The sequence below is a fragment of the Gallinula chloropus genome (genome assembly GCF_964237585.1).
Source record: "Gallinula chloropus genome assembly, chromosome: 3".
Taxonomy (NCBI): Eukaryota; Metazoa; Chordata; class Aves; order Gruiformes; family Rallidae; genus Gallinula; species Gallinula chloropus.
This window is the reverse complement of record NC_140087.1, coordinates 73,753,947-73,775,190: the sequence shown is the minus strand read 5'-3', so window position 1 is coordinate 73,775,190 and position 21,244 is coordinate 73,753,947. Positions and strand designations below refer to the sequence as shown.

The window sequence follows — 21,244 nt, the reverse complement described above, 5'->3', positions numbered from 1 at the left end:
TTCTATGGTCCAGCAGGGCTGGTTGGTGGTCAGCTCAGACCAGGCAGAGTTTGTTGCAGAGGCTGAGGTGCTGCATGGCACCCCCACACCAGAAACCACAGAGCTTCCACTGCTCTCTTCCACAGCCTCCCATCCTGATGCAGAACTCCCTCTCAAGAAAACACAACAAGAGGAAAGGAACCTGAAAAAGAGAAGGTGCTTTGTTCCAGGTCCACTTGAAACAGATGCACACCAGATAGTTTATCTGGCTCTACCCCAAGTGGAGAGTTTCTCTGTGACTTTTGACAACTTTCAGCAAGGTCTCAAAGTCCAACGAAGCGGCTGTATGAAAAGACATGGGTAGTTGACCTCCAAGGACAGAGACCGCTTTTCAGGCTCATGTTCCTGCTCCTACATAGCTGCTTTGAATGAGCAAAATCCACAGAAAAGATGACATTTGAGGATCTCTTGCTGGAGATTGGGGGCTTTGGCAGATTCCAGATTTTGATTTTGTTTATCCTCTGCCTGCCAAGAATCAACCTGCCCATGCATTTCCTGCTACACAATTTCCTTGCTGCTACCCCCTCTCATCACTGTGCAATTCCACACCAAGAGGCATTTGTGAATCTCACCACGGAGGAAGTCCTGCTCATCAGCATCCCCCGGAAGCCGGACGGCACCTTCAGGTCCTGTGAGATGTTCTCACATCCTCAGTTTCACCTGCTGCTCAATTCCTCTCTGCAGCCAGAAAACAGCTCTGTCATCCAGCACTGCCAGCACGGATGGGTCTATGACCACTCGCAGTTCACCTCCACCATCGCCACTGAGGTAACCCTGTGAGCTAGCTGCAAATTAAATTAGCTCAGTGCTTTGAGGAGCAGATGGAGAGGTGTTCACTGGGTGCACAGAATCAGAGAGGGATCTTTGCGTTTTAACCAGTGGAAAAGACTTGTTTAGATAAGATGTCCTGGAATGGGGAAACCCTCTGAAGCCAACATCATTATTATTATTATGTTGTTGTTGTTGTTGCTGTTGTTGTTGTTGTTACAAGCATCTTGCCCCTTGCTCTAGATTAGCCAACATTTGTCCTTATAAGTATCTTAATTTCTCCAGGTGACTGAGAGATTGAGTGGGCAGGGTGAGACACACACACAGGATCTCCTCTGCTCAGCCCAGATGTCATTTCCATGGGATTATGCCTTGTCAGGATTTCATATGAGCCCATGACTTTCTTCCTTCATTTTCCAAACACTTTTTAACTTCTAGTCCCTTGGCCACCCCTCCTCATTGATCTTCAGCTTCTCCATCTTCTCCCCAAGATTGTGCTGCCTCTCTCTCCACCAGTGTTCCTTGCTCTGAAGCCCAATGAGCCTCCTGATGAGATGCCACATGCTGCCCCACCATAACCTTGAGCCTGCCCAAGCTCCCTGCCCATCACACATTAACCACCTGCATTCTGAAATGCTTTGCTAAGGTGACAGTGGTACCTCTGGGTGTTAATGCTTTACCTGCAGGCTGTAATTTTCCTTCCTTGAAAAGCAGCCCAAGTCACGGGAGGTCTTAGGGAAGGGGGCAGTTTGGTCAGATGAAAGAGACACGGTTGGGTTGGCAATGGTAGCGCTGTCCCAGTCAGCACAGGGCCAAATCTTAACCCAGAGCCGCTGGTTCCTTCTCACTGCCCAACCCACCCCTGGGTTTTTGCAGGCATGGAAGGGAGGGTCAGATGTGCACGGAGTCTGTACCTGGTTTCCACACAGTTTCAGGGACAAAGGTGCCACGCAGCCCTGGGGGAAAAGTCAGGGGAGGTGCTCTGCAGCTTGGATGCTAAGCATGGAGCCTCATCGTGTTGCACCCACCATGCAGTGGTCTCAGCACATGTTCAAGGGGCTGGGGTTTTCTCCAGAGTCCTTTGCTTTCGCAGGAAGAAAGGTTTCTTAGGGTCTGCCTGGCTTTGTCAGAGGGGCTGCGAGGCTGAGATAATGATTAAATTACATTTTTAATATAGGAAATTAACTCTGCAGCTTGGCCACAGCATTCTGTAATGATTAGAGACATTTGCACCTCCAAGAAAGTAAAATGATGCTCATTAACTGAATTAGGAAGAATGTCTAGACCAACTTCTCAGCAAGAAATCAGTCAGGTAGCATCAGGGCCAGGGCCCCTTTCCCCCATCCTCTCTGCACAGACAGCTTCAAACTTGTCAGGGCAAGAGGAACTGGATGCTAGCATGACATTCCCCAATGAAGGGTGAGGCATGTCCTACACCATGTCACCCTGCAAATTCTCACCTCTCCAGGGTAGTCCCAGGAGCATGACAGAGGGAGCTGGGGGAAGATGTGCCCCAGGGTAGGCCAAAAGCACATATCGCAGGGGTTAGGAGAGGAAAAGGGGGAACACTCCATGATGGGTGGTACCCAGGAAAGCTTTCTGGAGCCCAACAAATATCCACAGAGAAGCTGTCACAGAGGGAACAGATAACTGGGAGGCCTCTTGAATAGCGCAAGGTGCAGCTTCACATTTTTTCAGGACTCCATCCCTGCCTTATGTGCAGTTCAGCGCAGGGCTCGACCCCTCAGTCAGACTCAGGCGATATAAACTGAAGCACACAATGGCTGACCATGGGAGAATCATAGAATCACAGAATCATAGAATCATAGAATGTTCTGGGTTGGAAGGGACCCCAAGGATCAGAGAGCTCCAACCCCCCTGCCACAGGCAGGGACACCAACCTCCAGGTCTGGATCTACACAAGGTTGCCCAGGGCCCCATCCAACCTGGCCTTGAACACCTCCAGGGACGGGGCATCCACCACCTCTCTGGGCAGCCCATTCCAGCACCTCACCACTCTCTCTGTAAAAAACTTCCTCCTAGTATCTAATTTAAACCTTCCTTCCTTTAGCTTCAATGCATTCCTTCCCTGCCATTGTCTACCCTTCTAAAAAGTTGATTCCCCTCCTGTTTCTCTGCTCCCTTCAGGTACTGGAAGGCTGCAATGAGGTCCCCCTGCAGCCTTTTCTCCAGGCTGAACAAGCCCAGCTCCCCCAGCCTCTCTTCGTAGGGCAGGTGCTCCAGCCCTCTGATCATCTTCGTGGCCTCCTCTGAACCCTCCCCAACAGTTCCACATCTTTCTTGTACTGGGGGCCCCAGATCTGGACACAGTACTCCAGATGGGGCCTCACGAGGGCAGAGTAGAGAGGGACAATCACCTCCCTGTCCCTTCTGGCCACCCCTCTTCTGATGGAGCCCAGGATACCATTGGCCTTCCAAGCTGCAAGAGCACACTGCAGAGAAGGGCTTTGAAAAGGCAAAAAGAGGCTGGATTGGGCACTAAGTGTCATTTTGCCCTTGTGTTTCAGTGGGACCTCGTGTGTGAGCAGCGCGGACTGAACCAGGCAACGGCAACTTTCTTCTTTGGTGGCGTTACGATGGGGGCCGTGGTATTCGGATACCTCTCAGACAGGTTTGACCCCTTTCGGGCTGCTCCTCTGGGCCTTCAGTTTCAGGACGAGACCTTGACAAACCCGTGACCTGCAAAAGGCAATCGGGGAGGCAGAGAAAGGAAGAAACACAAGTGTAAAGGCAGAATCCAGCCTCTCACTTTAAAACTGGATTAAAATCGTACTGGGAAGCAATGCAGGGGCTAAGCACGCCATGGATCAGCCATCAGCTAGCAGCCCACCAGAGAAGCAGCTCTGGCCTTGGGTTAGGAGTAAGGTGCACTGCAGCAGTGACCCAACACTGGCATCAACATTGCTGTAGGAACAGTAAAACTGGGAAAAAAATATATATAAAATCCTCTGTCCATTAAACCACCTCCAGAAAAGGCAGCTGTCTATAAAAGGAGAAAGCTGGTTAAAACATAGCCAAAAAAAGAGGTTAAAAGAGTTAACTCCTTGCAGTTAGATGGAAATTGGTTAAAGGCAGCCAAGTGAGGGGCTCAGAGCAGATGCATGCCATAGCTGGGAAAAGAGGTGTTCCCAGAAATGCAAAAAACTGATGCTGACATCACTAGAGTAGTGGGGTAGAATGAGCTTCTTACAAGCAGGGAGGCATTTCTCCAGGAAGAGCTGAGGCCATGAGGAAAACAGGACCAAGGCTTCTCTCTCTGTTTCAGTGTTACAGCTTCCCAATTGTAAACCTGAAAAAACAGAAATCTAAGTAGTAACCTAGAAAGGGCATCGGTCAGAAACAAACAGTTTCTCAAATGGAAGGAGGAGGAAAGACACAGTGCAAGCAAGCAGCCAGGGTGTGCTATTGACTGTCCACTCTTCATTACTGAGTTTCCTGCACAGCAAGTGGCTTCCTGATGTCCTTCCTCAGGGAGAAAATGTCTGTTAGTGTATGGAGAGCTACAAAATCACTGCAGAGCAGAGGGGAACCAGCTTCACAGAACGAAGCACCCAGAGACTTTAGCAGTGAAGATGGGAATTTTTACCTCTACATCTTTGCAGAGGGATATATATTGGGATACTTTTTCAAAGACCCAAGACAACTGGCTGATCTCCAAACCATGTGTCTTGGTGTTGTGTCTAAAAGGGATTTATAGCACAGTTGGAGGGAAAGGCATTCAGAGTCAGGAGAAGATGCAGGACAACATAAGGCAGAAGAGGAGGTCTCTGCTAGAGAAAAAAGAGGGTTTAATTAATTTTTAAGGATTGTGAGGGGGGAGAGACAGTAAACAATCAAGGTGTAAAAGGAGCATCTAGAAATAAAAGAGACTGTAGTGTTAAGGCATGTGAACAGGGGAACTACAATCTAACCGGATTTCAAGCTGTTTCCTTACTAAAGGCTCCTAAAGAAACCGAGCTGCCCTCGGATAAGAAGGAAGGTCTCTGCATGACTAAATAGGTGATTAAAAGCCAGGGAGGAGAGATGTTCATTTGTGACAATGGAGGGAGACCTGTGCTTGGATATGTGTGCTTTTCAGTGTGTTTATCTGGAAAAGGAGTGAGCGGGGAGGTGGTACTGAATGGCCAGGCTGGTAGAGTGTGGAGACCTGCAGAAGGAGCTTGAGGAGCTCCGTGACTGGGTGGGAGCACCAGAAGACAGGATTTCAGGACAGATTAGGTTAAAATAAAGAGAGAAACAATTCTAACCTCTTGTTTAAAATTGAGGCCGCTGAGGTGACCACAGCTGCTGGGAAGCAAGACTTAGGGGCTCTACTCAGCAGTGGGTAGTGGCTGGGGAAACAAATGGAAAATTCAGAATCATTAGGAAAGGATTATAAAATTAAAGAGAATAGCACAATGCAGTGTTGTGTAAAAGTATGGTGGCCCCACATCTTGAATACCATGTGCATTTTTATATCCCCTCACCCTCCTTCCCCATCTCAAAAGGACATAGAAGAAACAGAGAAAATTCAGAGACACTAACAAAAATGACTGGGTTATAGTTTAACTTCAAAGTCTACTGTAACTGCAGTAAATTGTGCAGATCTCCTAAACCTCAGGTGTCATGCCCCCCATATGCCCTAAAACTCCTTAAAAGCTGATATCCCATTAGCTACCTTCCTTTACTCTAATGGAGGAGAGGTCCCATGTCTTTGTGCTAGCAGTGACATGGAGTTTTCATCTCCAGCACTCCAGGGTGAAAACAATCTAGTCCTGGCATTCTGCTACAGCCCAGGTTCATTTTGTTCTAAGCCTCTACGGATATCTGGATTTGAGAACATCTCCACTGATAAATTTTACCTTGGTAAAAACTCCAACAACCTTCACTGTGAACATATATATAGAATATATATATATATATATAATGTGTATATATATATTATTATTATTTAGTTATTTATTTAGATGGATGAATAGGTAGATAAGGAAGGAAGGAAGGAAGGAAGGAAGGAAGGAAGGAAGGAAGGAAGGAAGGAAGGAAGGAAGGAAGGAAGGAAGGAAGGAAGGAAGGAAGGAAGGAAGGAAGGAAGGAAGGAAGGAAGGAAGGAAGGAAGGAAGGAAGGAAGGAAGGAAGGAAGGAAGGAAGGAAGGAAGGAAGGAAGGAAGGAAGGAAGGAAGGAAGGAAGGAAGGAAGGAAGGAAGGAAGGAAGGAAGGAAGGAAGGAAGGAAGGAAGGAAGGAAGGAAGAAAGAAAGAAAGAAAGAAAGAAAGAAAGAAAGAAAGAAAGAAAGAAAGAAAGAAAGAAAGAAAGAAAGAAAGAAAGAAAGAAAGAAAGAAAGAAAGAAAGAAAAAATTCCCTGTTATTGTCTGCTTGTTTCCAAACACCCCTTTTGTACCTTGTCCTTGTACTGAATTGGCTGTGCAATGGTTTGGCAGACATCCAGACTGGGATATTTATGAAAATGGCTTTTATTTTATTTATTATTATTATTATTCATTTCTATGCTTGTGCAGTTTGCTCCTTTAATTACGTTTTCCACATTTAATCTTTCAGAGGCTGTGCTTTCCTCTGCAGGCAGTTTTACCTTCGTTATTTCTAGCAGCCTCCCTGCAGCCTGCAGTTCAGTCCTGCCAGCTCGCCTCTGGCTTCCTTAGCAGGTGGCATTTGCTGGAAGAGCCTCAGAATGGGTCCATAAATAGCTGCCTTGCACCCTGCAGGGAATCTTATGGGGTTTAGATCCTTCTTACTGTATTTTCAAGAAAAAAAATCCCAAAAAAAATCCTTTAAAAAGCTGTACCTTCTTTCTCAGGCAGTTGGAAAGTGGATCCAGCTCTGGTGCATTCCTGGGTGTCTGATGCTCCGACCCAGGGGCACTATGATCACTTTTTCAAACTGGGTCTGCTTAAATTTCAAAGCAGATCCAGCAACTCACCTGTTCCCCAGCCACAAGCTGTTGGGTTTTTTTCTCTAGTAGGTTCATTAACTAGCTGCTGCATGAAATCATTTGTGATCATTTTTAGGAATGTTTTCATGGCATCGTGTCCCAGCACATCACTTTTTCCCCTGGAGGAATCATTTTTGCCACCATCCCTCTCAGGTGGCCACTAAGAGCTCCCTCATGCCAGAATCTGACCAGGTTTTCAGTCCCTATGGACTGGAAGTTACCTGTTGGAAAGGTTATTTTACTACCCCAGTTTGAACCTAAGCCTTTGTCACATGCTGGGCTCACCAGAAGATTGATGCCTTGCACTCCATTTTAGTTTTTAGATTTGCACATACTTCTCTGTGTGTGTGTGTGTGTGTGTGTATACACGTGTCTGCTTCTCTGTATTTCTCCACACTGGACCCTGTACCAGGGGGTAAGATGGTCCTACAACTTCCAAAACTTCCAAAGAAAAACTTCTTTCCAAAACAACCTCCAAGCAGAGTCCTCATAGACCCCTTAGGATATCAGGGCTATATGCACATGTGGGCTGACAACAGGATTCCTTTTGGGGTTTTGGGGGATCTTTGTTTTCCTCCCAAGGATCAGGGTGAAAGTGTCACATGGTTTTCATCCTTGAGGGCACTGGCAGTGGTTGTTCCTGAGTGAGCCAGGGGAAGAGGACATGGGGACAGCCATGGGAGGGACCAGGGTGTGCCAGCACCATGGGATTTCAAGCTGACATCACTGCTTTTGCTGACGGTGTTGAACAGAAGAGCCCAACGTATTCTCATCAGTGCTGCTCTCTCTGTTGGAGAGCCCCATGCCCGATGCTCACGGGGCAGGCTGGGCCTCTGAATGGGATTGCACCACTGTGACACTGGCTACAGCCAGAGCTCTTTCCTGCTCTCTGGGGCATTGCATCCCACACTCTTTGCAGAGCAGGCACTGAGCCGCCACCACCGTTTTCCTTCTCGAGTCTGTTTCGCCCCATTTCAAACCCTACTGCTGGGAGAGGTTTCCAGCCAACCCTAACCCAGCCTGTGCTCATGGCAGGTTTGGACGGAAGGCCATGCTCCTCCTGTCCTTGGTGTGCTCGGTCGTGTTCGGGATGCTGAGCGCTGCCTCCGTCTCCTACAGCATGCTGGCCATCACGCGGACCCTCACCGGGGTGGCCCTGAGCGGCGTCTCTCTTATTGTACTGCCTTTGGGTAAGTAGGTGGGGGTGCTGGGGGTGCCCAGTTGCACAGGAGGACTGCTGACAGGCAGTAGGTAGGTTAAAGCAGGGAGTTGTCCCCCAGCCAGGGCAGAGCTAGTAGAAACAGGAGTTTGGAAATCATTATGTGTGCAATTTCACCACAGGCAGCCAAAAGAGCATCCCTCTTGGGAGGATCCAAGAATTACAGTTAGTCTAATTAATGCCTTAACAGCCTTCCCAAAATATAAAAACCACCTCTTAGTACTGCCATTGCAACATCAACTCTTGCAGCCTCTGCTACCCAATCCCTGCGAAGGATCATCAGTTGCACAATAAAAGCCACAGACCAAAGAATCTGCCCCTTTCCTCTTGACACTGAGTTCTCACCCTTCAGTCATACAGACCTAGGTAAAACTGAAGAATTTAGGTAATTATAGAATAAAAGCATGCTCCAAACTTCAGGGCATGATTTTGTAGATGTGCAGTTGGGATGTACTAGGCAAGACTCATTACACACTAGAGCAAGTTAAGGATGCAGCAAAGATTTCCAGGAATTTTGTAGATGCGGCCAAAATCAAGCTAAAATGGCTTCAGTACTGGGGAAGTCCATACAAGACCTGACAAAACCCAAGACCTGATATAGGGTTTTTTATTGTTACAAAGTCCAGACCTCTGGAGGAAAATTGGCTTTTAGTTCACACACTCCAACAAGCAGACCACCATCTGCTCTGGCTTTACATGTGCCCTAGTATCTACCTCAGGTAGATTCCACATGAACCTACAAGTCATCTTAATGTATTTCTTTCATCTGGAATAACGGGAATCTGTGCAGGCAAGATGGTTAGGGGGCAAAATTGTCTGTTTGATGAAGAGGCCCATTGGAATACTCTGGAATGGTGTTTTAATGTGCCAGATGTCAGTCAAACGGAGGAGTTCTCCTGGAGAAGAACAGGGACATTACTTCGCTTTGCCCTTGTTAAAACCCACACAGACCTGTTCCTGGAGAAGTCCTGGGTGCCCCAGCTGAATGCTGCCTGCCTCTTGCAGGGATGGAGTGGGTGGACATACAGCACCGCACCTTCTCCGGGATCCTGACCAGCATCTTCTGGAGCATCGGGAACATGCTGCTGGCCATGGTCGCCTACTTGGTGCGGGAATGGCACTGGCTACTAGTAGCTGTAACAGCACCTTGTCTTCTGAGCGCTGTCTGCCTGTGGTGAGTGCACCAGCCAGGTGGCTGGTGGGGATGGGAGTGGGATGTGTTTTCCCTCCTCTGCTCTGTGAACGTTGCAAATGTTGGAGCACTGATCCCAGGTGTGATTCCAGCAACCCAGAGAGGAACAGGACTCGATTGCCCAGGCATGGCACCTCCTGAAAACTGGAATGGCCTGGGTTTCATCTTCCCTCACTTCCTAGATCAAGGTCACGCCAGGGCTTTGGAGACCAGGAGAAGGCAGGACTGGGGATGAGGCCAGGCACTTGGGGACACGCTGCAGCGCAAAGGAGCGGGACTTGGTGCTGCAAGGACTGTCAGACGTGGCTCTCAGCAAGCAGAGAGATCCAAATAAAGGGAGACAGGGCTAGGCCAGATCCCTGGCTTTAATCCCTGATAGACTCAAGCTAAATAATTTATCTGTCCTCTGTCCCCAGCTCACTGGAGAGGACACAACTGGTACTAACTTTTCCATATGAGCCAATGAAATCAGCAGGCTAGGTCAGGCACATCCCTCTACACCTCCCAGAGCCTTTCTCAGCTGTGTAACCACCCTGCTGGGTCAGATATAGCCATTTTCTCCGAGGTTTTTCCCTCCTGTAGCCTTATTTAAGAAACACCAGGCACCTCTTAAGCCTTAGAATACAGGGTTGATCCACTGATACCACGACTGTAGTGTGAAGTGTATTGGATCAACTTATTCGATGATCTCAAATGGTCCTTTGAATAAGCAGCTCCATTTCCTGGCTGGACAAAAGACCCATGTTGAACTAAGCCGGCAGGGATTCCCACAACACATTCAGAAATGGGCATCTGGATCCTCTCCACCTTAGGGTGATTGTTTAAATCCTCTTGAACATCGGTCTGGTGCTGGACCACACCGCCGAAGTCACAGCCGCGCCTCTCAGGGCCATGGGGACCCTCAGCTGGTGACCCTGCAGAATAAGCTCTGATAGTTTGACACGTGGGCCCTAAAATTAAATGCATCATCTCCGAGCAGAGAGAGTGATAATCCAAATGCTAGAGAGCCTTTCAGCTGCCACCAAAGAGGCTGTGGTTTTCGTGCTTACTATTGTCTGTGCATCAGCACGAAGCAGTAGATTAAATAGCTGCACAGATCTACCAGAAAAAATAATTTCAAATAATATGTATTAAAAATGGGGTATAAGCTGATGCTGTAACTAATCAGTGGCTAAAAAAAGGTGTCTTGTTTTGCTGGTGATGAGGGTTTTCCATCAAAGAGTAACATCTAATATTTCACTGATGAAGTCCAAGACAACTAAAATATGTGTTCTGCTGGCTTATTTTTTAATTGTTTTGCTCTTTCTCTAGGACAGCCAGCCATAAAAAAATTGAGTCCTGGGAAGTGCTGAAATTCACAAATATATTTGGACCCACCCTTTCCCTCTTATGTAAATGCTTTTTATGGAGATTAGTTCTCCAACAAATTATACTGTCATCTGATCAAAATTCAAGCACCCAAGAGGTCAGTGATCACTGGATAATTAAAAGTCCCTGAAGCATGGAAACAAAATCCAGTTTAGCACACTCTGTAGATATTGTTGACACAATGTCAGAACTCAGCTGAGACATCAGGCAACCAAAAGACATACTTTATTTACTCTGGAGACGGTGGCAATGAGTGCATAATGCCATCTTTCACTCTTTATATTTCCCGTGGTGCTCTGGGTTGTAAGTTTATGGGAAGGAGTTGAACACTGCCCAGAAGACCAGTTCTGCAGATGACTTTGCTCTACACATCCCTTTCTGCTACTGCTACTGCAGTTGTTCATCAGTTTTTTTGTAACCTGATTTAGAGCATATAAATCACCAGCAGCCTAGGAGGAACTGGTCTTGGATCACTCCAGTGAGAGACTCCAGTGAGAGAAAGATTTTTGACAACTGTGTGACATCAATAGACCTCATACCCATATACTTCTTCAAGATTGTAAGTCTTCCCACTGACTCCTCAGATGAAAGTCTCCATGAAGGAACAGATTCAGTTTCCCACTTCTCTCAGGCACAGATCTGGGTAGCAGTAGATAGGTGGGTAGTCGGAGGTAGGTGTTGGCTGCTCTAGCAGAATGCAGCCACCGTGGGCTATTTCCAATGTCTTCTGGGCCTTGGATGCTATGCACACCCACTAAAACACCATGTACCCTCTAGTCCAGACAGGCTGCACTGTGGCATGGGAAGCTCCACGCCAAACAGGATCGTGTAGCCATGAATTGGAACTAGAGAGAACTCCAAGAAAATAGGCTTGCAGGTGCCAGTTTCACAAGTGCTGGATATTTTGCTGGAATAGATTAAAAAAATAAGAGCCACAGGACTCCCACCCATCTGCTAAGCAGACCTCTCAGAGTTGCTAATTAGCTAATTGCAGCATTCTTTGTGGCTCAATGACTAGCATGGATACCTCACTGGGGGCCACAGCTGCAATGAATTAGACACCAGTTGACTGTCTTGTGACAAAGGCTCTGTTTATTGTGAAAATCAAATAATTTTAGCAATTAACAAAGTAAGTATAGAGCCCATAATATCCTTTCTACATAGTAATTTTTTATATCCTACAATTTCCAAGTCTAAAGAGTCTCAACAAATATGAATCTCTAAATATTTTGGGGGCAATTTTAATTTTAAGAGTTTAAAATTTCAACCAGCTCAGGAAATTCAAGCTTTGATCAAAGATCACATGATAAAAATTTTGGCTAGACATACTTACAATATCAGACTGTACTCCTTGAAGGGCAGAACAGCATGCACATGTAATGGGGTGTCCTATTGCTCTTACTCTCATGCACCACAGTTGTTATTTTTAGCTGAGACCCCCTCTCATCGGCCAGGACCATGTGTGTGGGGTAGAAAATACTGAGCACGAACAGGAACACTTTCTTCTCTCCTCGCACCAGGTGGGTCCCAGAGTCTGCCCGGTGGCTCATAGCCAATGGCAAAGTGCAACAAGCTCACAGGCACCTGCTTAGATGTGCGAGAATGAACGGAAGGAAAGACTTCGCTGTCTCACTAGAGGTGAGAAACTGAAGATCATAGAATATAGAATGCTTTTGGTTGGAAGGGACCTCAAATATCATCTAGTTCCAACCCCCCCACCTTAGGCATGGGCACCACCTTCACTAGACCAAGTTGCCCAAAGCCCCATCCAACCTGGCCTTAAACGCTTCTAGAGATGGGGCTTCCACAACCTCTCTGGGCAGCCTGTGCCAGTGCCTCACCACCCTCATAGTAAAGAATTTCTTCTTAACATCTATCAGCTTGAAGCCATTCCCCTTTGTCCTATCACTACACTGCCTGCTGAACAGTCCCTCTCTCACTTTCCTGTAGGACCCCTTTAGGTATTGGTGGGCCATAATTAGGTCTCCCCAGAGCCTTCTCTTCTCCAGGCTGAACAAGCCCAACTCTCACAGCTGTCTTCATAAGAGAGATGCTCCAGCCCTCTGATCATCATCGTGGCCATCCTCTGGACTTGCTCTACAGCTCTACGTCTTTCCTGTACTGGGGACACCAGAGCTGCATGCAGTACCACAGATCCAGGCACATGTTCTTCCTCTCCATCTTCCTCTCTTTATTTTACTTCTATTTGGTGCTTGAAGCGATGCTCAGCTGTGGGGTGATCTGTGGGGCACTGTGGCCCACAGGATGCCAAGCTCCACTTTACTCTGGAAAACAGTTACATCCACTCTTAAAGATAAAGCAGCAGCTCAGCTCCCATAAGGCCAGAAACCTCCTTCATTAGGCAGAGTGGCTTCCCATTCATTATTGCCATGACAAGAAGCCTTAATGACCTGGATGCTGGACTAAATACGCAGCAAGAGAGAAGCACAGTCCAAAAAAACCCAGGGCAGAGGCATCCCTCCCCTAACAGAGAGGAGAACGTGCAGGTGTGTGAGCTATTTGTGCAGCTCAGCACTTGCCTTCTTGGTTGCCATAGTGTTTGCCAAGTGTTGGTACAGTGCTGGCAGAAAGCAGACACACATTAATAGCACATAGTTAGCATAATTTCTCTCGTACTGCACTTGAGATACTGCATACAGTGCCACCCAAAAATGTAAAGGCTGATCCACCTCAGGCTGCATTTAGTGTACTTGTGAAACTGGAATATTGCCAGCCACGGTGTCCCAGCGATGACTGGGAGTGTGGAGAACATTTGGCACCACCAGATTTTCCCCCTGACCAGCAATTTTAAAGGATTGTGGCAAGGGTGAGGTGCTAGGCAAAGAAGCCATGTGCCCACTGGTTTGAGTCCATTTGTGCTTGACCCCAGAGGCATAAAGGATGAAGATGCTTAGGTAGATGACTAAATGAATAAAGGAGAAGCCACCTAAAGAATAGACACCTATTTTCAACTCCAAAGCTCAGGGTAGGAGACTGATCTGGAGGTCTTCACCTTGTGCTGAGTTCTCTTTTAAAAATGCATTTTTGCATTCAGACTCACAAATGTTGAGATAGCAGTCCATGACACTTGCTTCAGGACATGCCAGTGGCTGCAGGGGATGGTGATAAGCTCAAGTAATGTCCCTGCTCGAGGGAGGACTCAAGGGTCAGGCAGAAGCTGGTCCCCCCTGCTTTGGAGAGACACCAGAGTAAAGTCAGTGCTCGCAACAACCCTCACAGCTGGGCTTGGATGGCTGCACGTCTGTCACTCCTGACTAATGCGGTCTGCATGATTTGTATCGACCTTCTCAAGAGCAACAAAGCTCAGCTGTGAAATCCAGCAGGTATGGAAGTCTGTGGTTCATTAAACATCAATCTTTTCTTTCATGTCCAGTGGTTCTCTTGCCAAAAGAGGAAGACAGGAACTGCACGGCATCTGTGTGTGCACCCAGTGCTCCCACATCCACACCGCTGCCTCATCCCGGCCAGCATGCTGCTTTTTAAAAGCAGTTTCTTAATATCAGTTGAAGACATGATTGGCCCTTTTGATTTCCCACAGAAACACATTGTTTAATCACATGAGAAATTATGAATTTACTGGTTGTGGTGGACAGGAGTTGAGCAAGTAGCTCTGCCTACATATGCAAAACCAACAAGTTATAACCTCTCTCATTGAGCCTTGGCTGATGCCTCTGCATTTTAGAGCAGAGTTTCACCAGGGCTTGCACCCCCATACCATTCCTAGGGTTAGGAAATGTAGATCCCCATCATTGCAGCCTGGTGCTAAGTCACACCCTGCCGTGACCAAGAAAGGCTTGCGGCTGTGACACCTTGCTGGATTCATGAGGTGTGTAGGGACATACTTGGTTTTCCTTGTCCATATCAATACATGCAGGCAACTCAGAACTGCCTGGTTCTAGTTTGCTTAATTCTAACCGTGCATCAGTGTGTTTTGATGGCTTATTAAGGTAACAACTGATTTTCCTTAGTTCAAAAGACTGAACTTTGAGAGACGTGTAATCTCTGGGTAATTGCACAGCACATTACTGACACACTCCCAGGTTTAATGGCCTGTAGAACTGATTAAGGAATTTCCCAGTGTGGAATTATTTTTCCAGTATGAAAAGCTTTGTTATTCTTCCAAAAATTGCAAAGAATAGCACACAATTAGAAATAAAATCCTAGCTCTTCCCTAGTGAAAGGTGCTGTTACTTGTAGCTATTCTCTTCCCTTTCCTAACGTTTCCTTTCATTTTTTTTTTTTAATTCTTTTAACCAGAGAGCTCTTTGGGTTGGGATTTCTCCTTTATTATCTATTTCTGCAAGGCCCAAATCCCCACAACTGCTCAGCACCCTCTTAATTGTCAGTGATGGTGCAGCGCTGCAGATTTCCTCACCCTTCTTCTCCAGCCATCACTCAAGTACATGCTTTTTAAGTTTCTTGGGGTACTTGCTGCTCTGGCTCTCCCAGTTGTCCTTCCACATACCGAGAAATCTGGCTAACAATATATACTGGAAAGTGTTTTCTGTATTAATGCCTTTTGTTACCCAGGGTAACTTGAATCTAGTATGGAAAGAAATGCTCAGCATTGCAGAAGTAGCGTGTTATCGGTGCTGTGATTCATCCCATGCATTTGGGTGAAAAGAATTAATATTTGTCTGTGAAAAAAGGTTTAAAAAGGAAGGGGGAGGGGGGCGACACTTTAAAAAAATACTTACTTGTCATGCTGCAGTATTAACAGAAGTTACCAAACCCAGAGGTGGGTGTACAGAAATAAAGGTAAAACAGGGGTTCAACAAATCATGAGATAAAGTGGGAAAGGATCATCAAGGTGCTGAACAGACAGATATCCTGTCTGCTTCAGAAAGTCTCTGAATGGCTGGAGGCCGTGACACTTGTAGGGGAATATCTCTACATGCCTGCCCAACTCTTCTGTAGGCTCCACTGCAGCCTGCTGTTGCAGACATGGCACTGGAGAAGGTGATCCTCTGGTCCAAGATGCTGCAGGCCCTCTTCATCCACCCAAGGTGTCGGTTCCCTATGTGGCTTTGTGGCTGGGCTTTAGCATTTATGCAAAAGCTCTGGCCAAGGCTTTGCCTTCTCTGAAGAGGATATTGATTTGAGAACACATGTAACTAGTCCACTAGCCTCTCTTCTCAACATTTCCCATCATTCATAACCTGATCAATTTTAACTGTCCTACCCTGTGTTTGCCAGTGATTTTTGGACACAGTGAAGCAAGGCTGTCCGGAGAGGAATTCATCCCTCCCAAGGTGAGGTGTCCACCACTGTCTGCAGTCTCCTTTACAGTCTGCAATCTGATGAACAGCCGATGGAGGCTCGCACACAATTCTTGTCACCAAACGTGGTGGTTTGCTCTAGGATAAAAGGACTCCACCACTTCCACCAGAGATCTCCATAACTACACAGTGAGCCCGTGGCAATTAGCTTAGGTATAGCTGCATCACAGACCTGTAGTTGTGTGAATCTGCATCTCAGCCAGTGAGTAGAATTTACCAACCCTCCTGGTACTTACCCCTCAATTAATAGCTGAAAGGCTTTATGAATAAGCATGTCATGTTGATGACAGGTTGGCCATGAGCCCTGGTGGCTAAGAGAGCCAGTGGGATCCTGGGGTGCATCAGGAAGACTGTGGCCAGCAGGTCAAAGGAGGTGATCTTCCCCCTCTACTCTGCCCTGGTCAGGCTCCACTTGGAGTATTATGTCCAGTTCTGGGATCCCTGGTATAAAAAAAGGCAGGGATCTCCTGGAGAGAGTCCAGAGAAGGGCTACGAAGATGATTAAGGGCCTGGAGCATCTCCCCTATGAGGAAAGGCTGAGTGAACTGGGACTGTTCAGCCTGGAGAAAAGAAGACTAAGGGAGGACCTTATTAATGTTTATAAATATCTTAAGTATGGGATGCAGGGGGAAATGGCCAGCCCCTTTTCAGTGGTCTGTGGAGACAGGACAAGGGGCAATGGCTGCAAGTTGGAGCACAGGAAGTTCCGTACCAATGTGCAGAAGAACTTTTTCACAGTGAGGGTGACAGAGCCCTGGGACAGGCTGCCCAGGGAGGTGTGGAGTCTCCTTCTCTGGAGATATTCCAGACCCGTCTGGACGCCTATCTGAGTGACATGTCCTAGGCAGGGGGGTTGGACCCAATGATCTCTCGAGGTCCCTTCCAACCCCTATGATTCTATGATTCTCTTCTTCCTTATGGGCAGGGCTCACTTCTCAGTGCCTGACTGTGCTATACAGTCTGCTTTTATATAAACTGATGCATAATCATGCTTTATGTGAATGAGAATACAGCAGGCAGCTCACTGCTAGCTCCTGTCTGAGACCTGACACAATAGCAGGCAACCATGTGGGGAAGAGGGAGGAACTGGCCCACCCTGCCGTTGTGAACAGCACCACCTGACATTTTTCTGCAAGCCTTTTACAACATGGGGTGTGTAGATATGAGGGAAGAAGGGGCCACAGGAAGAAAAATAGGTCTAAAGTGATAGGCAGTCTATGAAGTTGTAGGAAGACGTGTCTCTCAGAACATATGCCCAGAGAGTTGTTCTGTAATGGGCACGTGTGGAAAATCCAAGGTGGGGCTGAGAAGGGCAAAGGTCTCAGCCCATCTAGGGCTTCTCCTCTGGATCCTGAAAGTACAGCAGCTGAGCTAGTTCCTTCTTCTCCTCTCCCAGGCCCTCAGAAGGATGGCAACAGACAAAAAGCCAGGAGGGAGTTACTCTTACATCAGCTTGTTCAGGACACCAGTCCTGCGGAAGATCTCTCTGTGTTCTGGGGCTGTGTGGTAAGCAGCAACGCTTCACGCAGGGGATTTGTCCTGCAGCTCCCCCTCTGGCTTTCCCTAACCCCCATCCCCACACACTCCCCACAGGTTTGGTGTTGCCTTCTCTTACTACGGCATGAGCATGAATCTCACTGGCTTTGGCCTCAACATGTACCTCTCCCAGTTTGTCTTTGGCATCATTGAGATTCCAGCCAAGATGATCATGTACGTGCTGGTGAATCGAGTTGGACGACGACAGAGCCAGGCGTGGTCACTCATCCTGACTGGACTCTGCATAGGAGCCAATGTCATCATTCCCAACCGTGAGACGCTCTTCTGCTAATGCACAGGAATTGCTAAAGGGGAGGGTTCCGTTCTGTGCAGTGATGGAGAGGGAGAAACATAGATCTCGTCCACAGGCAGTTCTGTATAGAAACATCCCCCACCTCATGGGCATCTGTGGGACAAGGGTTTTAATGCAGGGTAGCCCTGCTATCTGGTGGCAGCAATTGGTATCTGGCCACTGTGGGGTGGCTAGTAAGGGTCCAGTGATGGCAAGGTGACATGCCATCTTTAGTATAGATGTTGTCCAAAAGGAAATGTCATGACCTATCCTTTCATCAGGGCAGCTCATACTTGGGGTTCTAGTTACCAATTTACCAATACAGGCTTTGGAGACTGCAGCTCCAGGGCTACAAAGCTCCCTGTTTTGTCTGTAGGAGCACTCAGCCTTCCTTCATCTTGCACTCAAGACCACAAGAAGCTTCTTCCTAGAGGCTGCTCTTTGATCTTTACCATAAATGTCTTTTCTTTCCTCCCAGCCTTCACCTCCTTGCGCTCTGTAGTAGCCGTTATGGGCAAAGGTTTCTCAGAAGCTGCATTCAGTACTGTCTTCTTGTACACCTCTGAGCTATACCCCACCGTACTGAGGTAAGAGTGCACAGCCAGAGCCTTGGTGGGATGTTGCCCTCATGTCTTCAACATCAGCACAGCAGGACATGCTGTGGGCTACACTCTGGGACCAACAGTGGACCACTGCTTCTGCATCCAGAAGCAGCAGGTTCTAGGGATTACACATAGTCACAAGAGAGGAGCAGAAAGCCACTCTTTTTTTTTTTTTCTTTTTTTTTTTTACTGGGTTACATTGACAGGGAGATGTCAAAAGGTGAGGAGCATTCTGTGTGGGAGGATTTTTAAACTCCATAAGGCACCTGTGTTCAGTAAAGGTCTTAGATCCCTGTGATAACCTGCCAATAACTGTTAAAAGAAAGACCCTGAAAATAATAACTTGAAATACCAAGTTTTATAAGGGACACATACTACCACATGTCTGACAGCCTTCTGGGCATCAGGTGATTTTAAAGCAAGGATTAACTAGCCTTTCAGGAGGAAAAAGAGAGCTTGTTTGAAATATCCGTCTAATGGTGATAGGAAACCAGATTTAACATCAGCATAATTTGGGATACAGCTGAGACTGGGGGAGGGAATGCCCTCACTGGCTTCTTTGTGAAAGTCTGAAAAAGCTATCATGGATGCCATGACAGTGGGATCCACGTAAAGTAAAGCCTCAGGGCTTACGTACCCTTCTATGCCATTTTTAGTCCTTTAACGGTCCCTGCTGTGTGTCATGTGGGGAATGATGCGTATTTAAACTGAAGGGCACACGCTGATCTGCCACTTGTCTTCTCAGATTGCTTTGTATTTCCACCTGCTCAAAGATGCTGACAGATAAAGACAAAAATGTTGGTTCCCTCTGCAGTGCTTACTCTGCACGTGCACAAAGAGTTCCTGGGATCCTTGTTGTTATGTGAAATGTAACCCATCCCCTGAAAATTAGTAAGTCCCAGGTCTTACTCGTGGCCTTCCCTCCCAACTGTCCTGTTCTTACAGCTAGAGCGGGACCAGAGGTGCTCATGGGTATCTCCAGTGCCAGCCGCCTGCCTACAAGTCCTGGGGAGAAGGAAGGATTTGGGTTTGCTCCCAGCAGATTGGGGAACTTACTAGGGGGTTGGGTAGAAAATGCACTCAACGTTTCAGACATTTAAAGCGGAAAGAACTTTAGAGCAGATATATTTAGTGTGGAACTGCAGCTTCTTTCTCGTAACAGACATTATCCCATCTCTCACAGCAGCTACGATTGCTCTCAGGGAAGTAGTATCACTGTAGGAAGATACAAAGAGAGAAAGAAAAAATCAACCTAGAAAAATCCTGGCAGAGGAAAAACCCAGGGGGAAATAACCTTAGCACTTCTAGAAAAATAGGGGGAAGGGGCAGAGGGTCTGCACCATTTCCCAAGATCTGATATGAAGGAAGCTCCCATCTCCTTCTTGTGGTGGTCTGCGTTTCCAGGCAGAATGGGATGGGGTACACCTCCTTCATGGCCCGCCTCGGCGGGGCTTTGGCCCCGCTTGTGTTCCTGCTGGATGAGGTGTGGAGGTCTCTGCCCGAGGTGACCTACTGTGGTGTAGCAGTGTGCTGCGGCTCGGCGGCCTTCCTGCTCCCAGAGACGCTCAACGCGCGCCTGCCTGAGGGCATCGAGGACATTGAGAAGCCACAGTGAGTCGACGCCATCCTACCCTGCACATGGGGCCACTGAGAGTGGTGGGGGACATCCCCTTCCGCTGCCTGGACCTCCCCACCCATGGGGACAGACAGGTGGGGATTGGGGCTGTCAGGCTTCCTGTCCATCTGCCCCAAGGTGCCGTCTTTCCTCGCAGGGTGAAAGAGCCGCCACGGATCGCTGCTCCTGAGGGCATGCCGCTCCAGCCTCTGCTGAAGTGAGGGACAACGTGGGACAGCCGAAATGTAGGACTGCAAAACTGAGACGTGCTCTGACCGGTCAATAAAAGAGCCTTTCCTGTCCCCCTAGTCTCCCTCTGCAGGAAAGTGGGGCCGAGGACGCTGGAGGAAGGAGGCAGCTGACGAAACCAGCTGGAGGGAGCTAACCCACGCTGTGGTGTGGCCAGGAGGGGAGGTCTGTAGGGTGTGGAGATAAGCCCTTTCAGTCTTTGGCCCTTTTGGACTAGCAGCACCTTTCAGATCAGACTTCCAGAAACTACAGTCCGTTGGTTTACATGCCACAAGGAACACGATGCAGCAGTAAAACAAACAAACAAAAAAATGCTGAGCACAAATTGTACAAAACCAAATAATCTTAAATAAATCTAACTGGAGGGTGGATAAACTGCAAACCTTAGCTGCAGATACTTTGTGAATCTGGGAAGAGTCTGGACATTATCCACACTGAGGCTCAAAGGCAGGGAAAAGCACATGCAGGAACCTCACTGAGAATGGGACAACTGCAGGTGCTTGCCCTGCATACACACAGAAGAAAAGAAGCTTTCACAGGTTATTTACATCTGGTGTGTATGTGATAAGTGCCCTTTAAGCTAAAAAAAAACCCAACCAAAACCTAACCCTACAAACAGCAAACCCCAAACCCACTTCACTACAGGACCTTTTGTGGGGAATATTGAATAATTCATTACTGGACTCTGTTCCACTTGCCAGTCTTAACACATTGATGTTAAATTAACAGAATGCCTTCTCTTCTCACACTTACTTCTGCAAACAACAGAGACGAGACACCAGATTTCCCATAGGTTTGCGCCTCTGGCCAACAGCACTTCCCTGAACTGGGAAGAGGGACCGGCCTCAGCTTCCTGGGATGTGAGGTGTTGGAAGCTCTGCTGTGAGAGTAAAGAGGGAGGATGCAGGATGGAGAGACCCAACGCAATCCCAGGTCGGAGAGCGCCTCCTAGTAGAAATAAACTTTCTGGCAACATTTCCTAACGTCACCTCTTTGCCTGAAGGCAACAAAAGGAAAGCAAAGTCCTCAGAACCACCCCAAGGCTGAGAGTTGTGCGTATTATTCCCATCTTGAAAGATGAGGCCCAACGACTCACCGAATCCCTGGGAAAAGAGCAT

The 21,244-nt window shown here is 47.6% G+C and overlaps 1 protein-coding gene across 1 annotated transcript; it reads left to right on the top strand.

The window, feature by feature from the left end:
• Positions 1 to 429: 429 nt before the first annotated feature.
• Positions 430 to 20,098, top strand: SLC22A7 (solute carrier family 22 member 7; the record flags this gene model as incomplete). The annotated part of the gene is made up of 10 exons (XM_084262118.1): positions 430 to 807; positions 3,336 to 3,439; positions 7,789 to 7,943; positions 8,978 to 9,146; positions 12,053 to 12,170; positions 17,229 to 17,338; positions 17,426 to 17,640; positions 18,139 to 18,247; positions 19,667 to 19,873; positions 20,035 to 20,098. 10 exons carry the CDS (start codon positions 430 to 432, stop codon positions 20,096 to 20,098), a joined length of 1,629 nt encoding a protein of 542 aa, XP_084118244.1.
• Between the last annotated feature and the right edge of the window lie 1,146 nt (positions 20,099 to 21,244).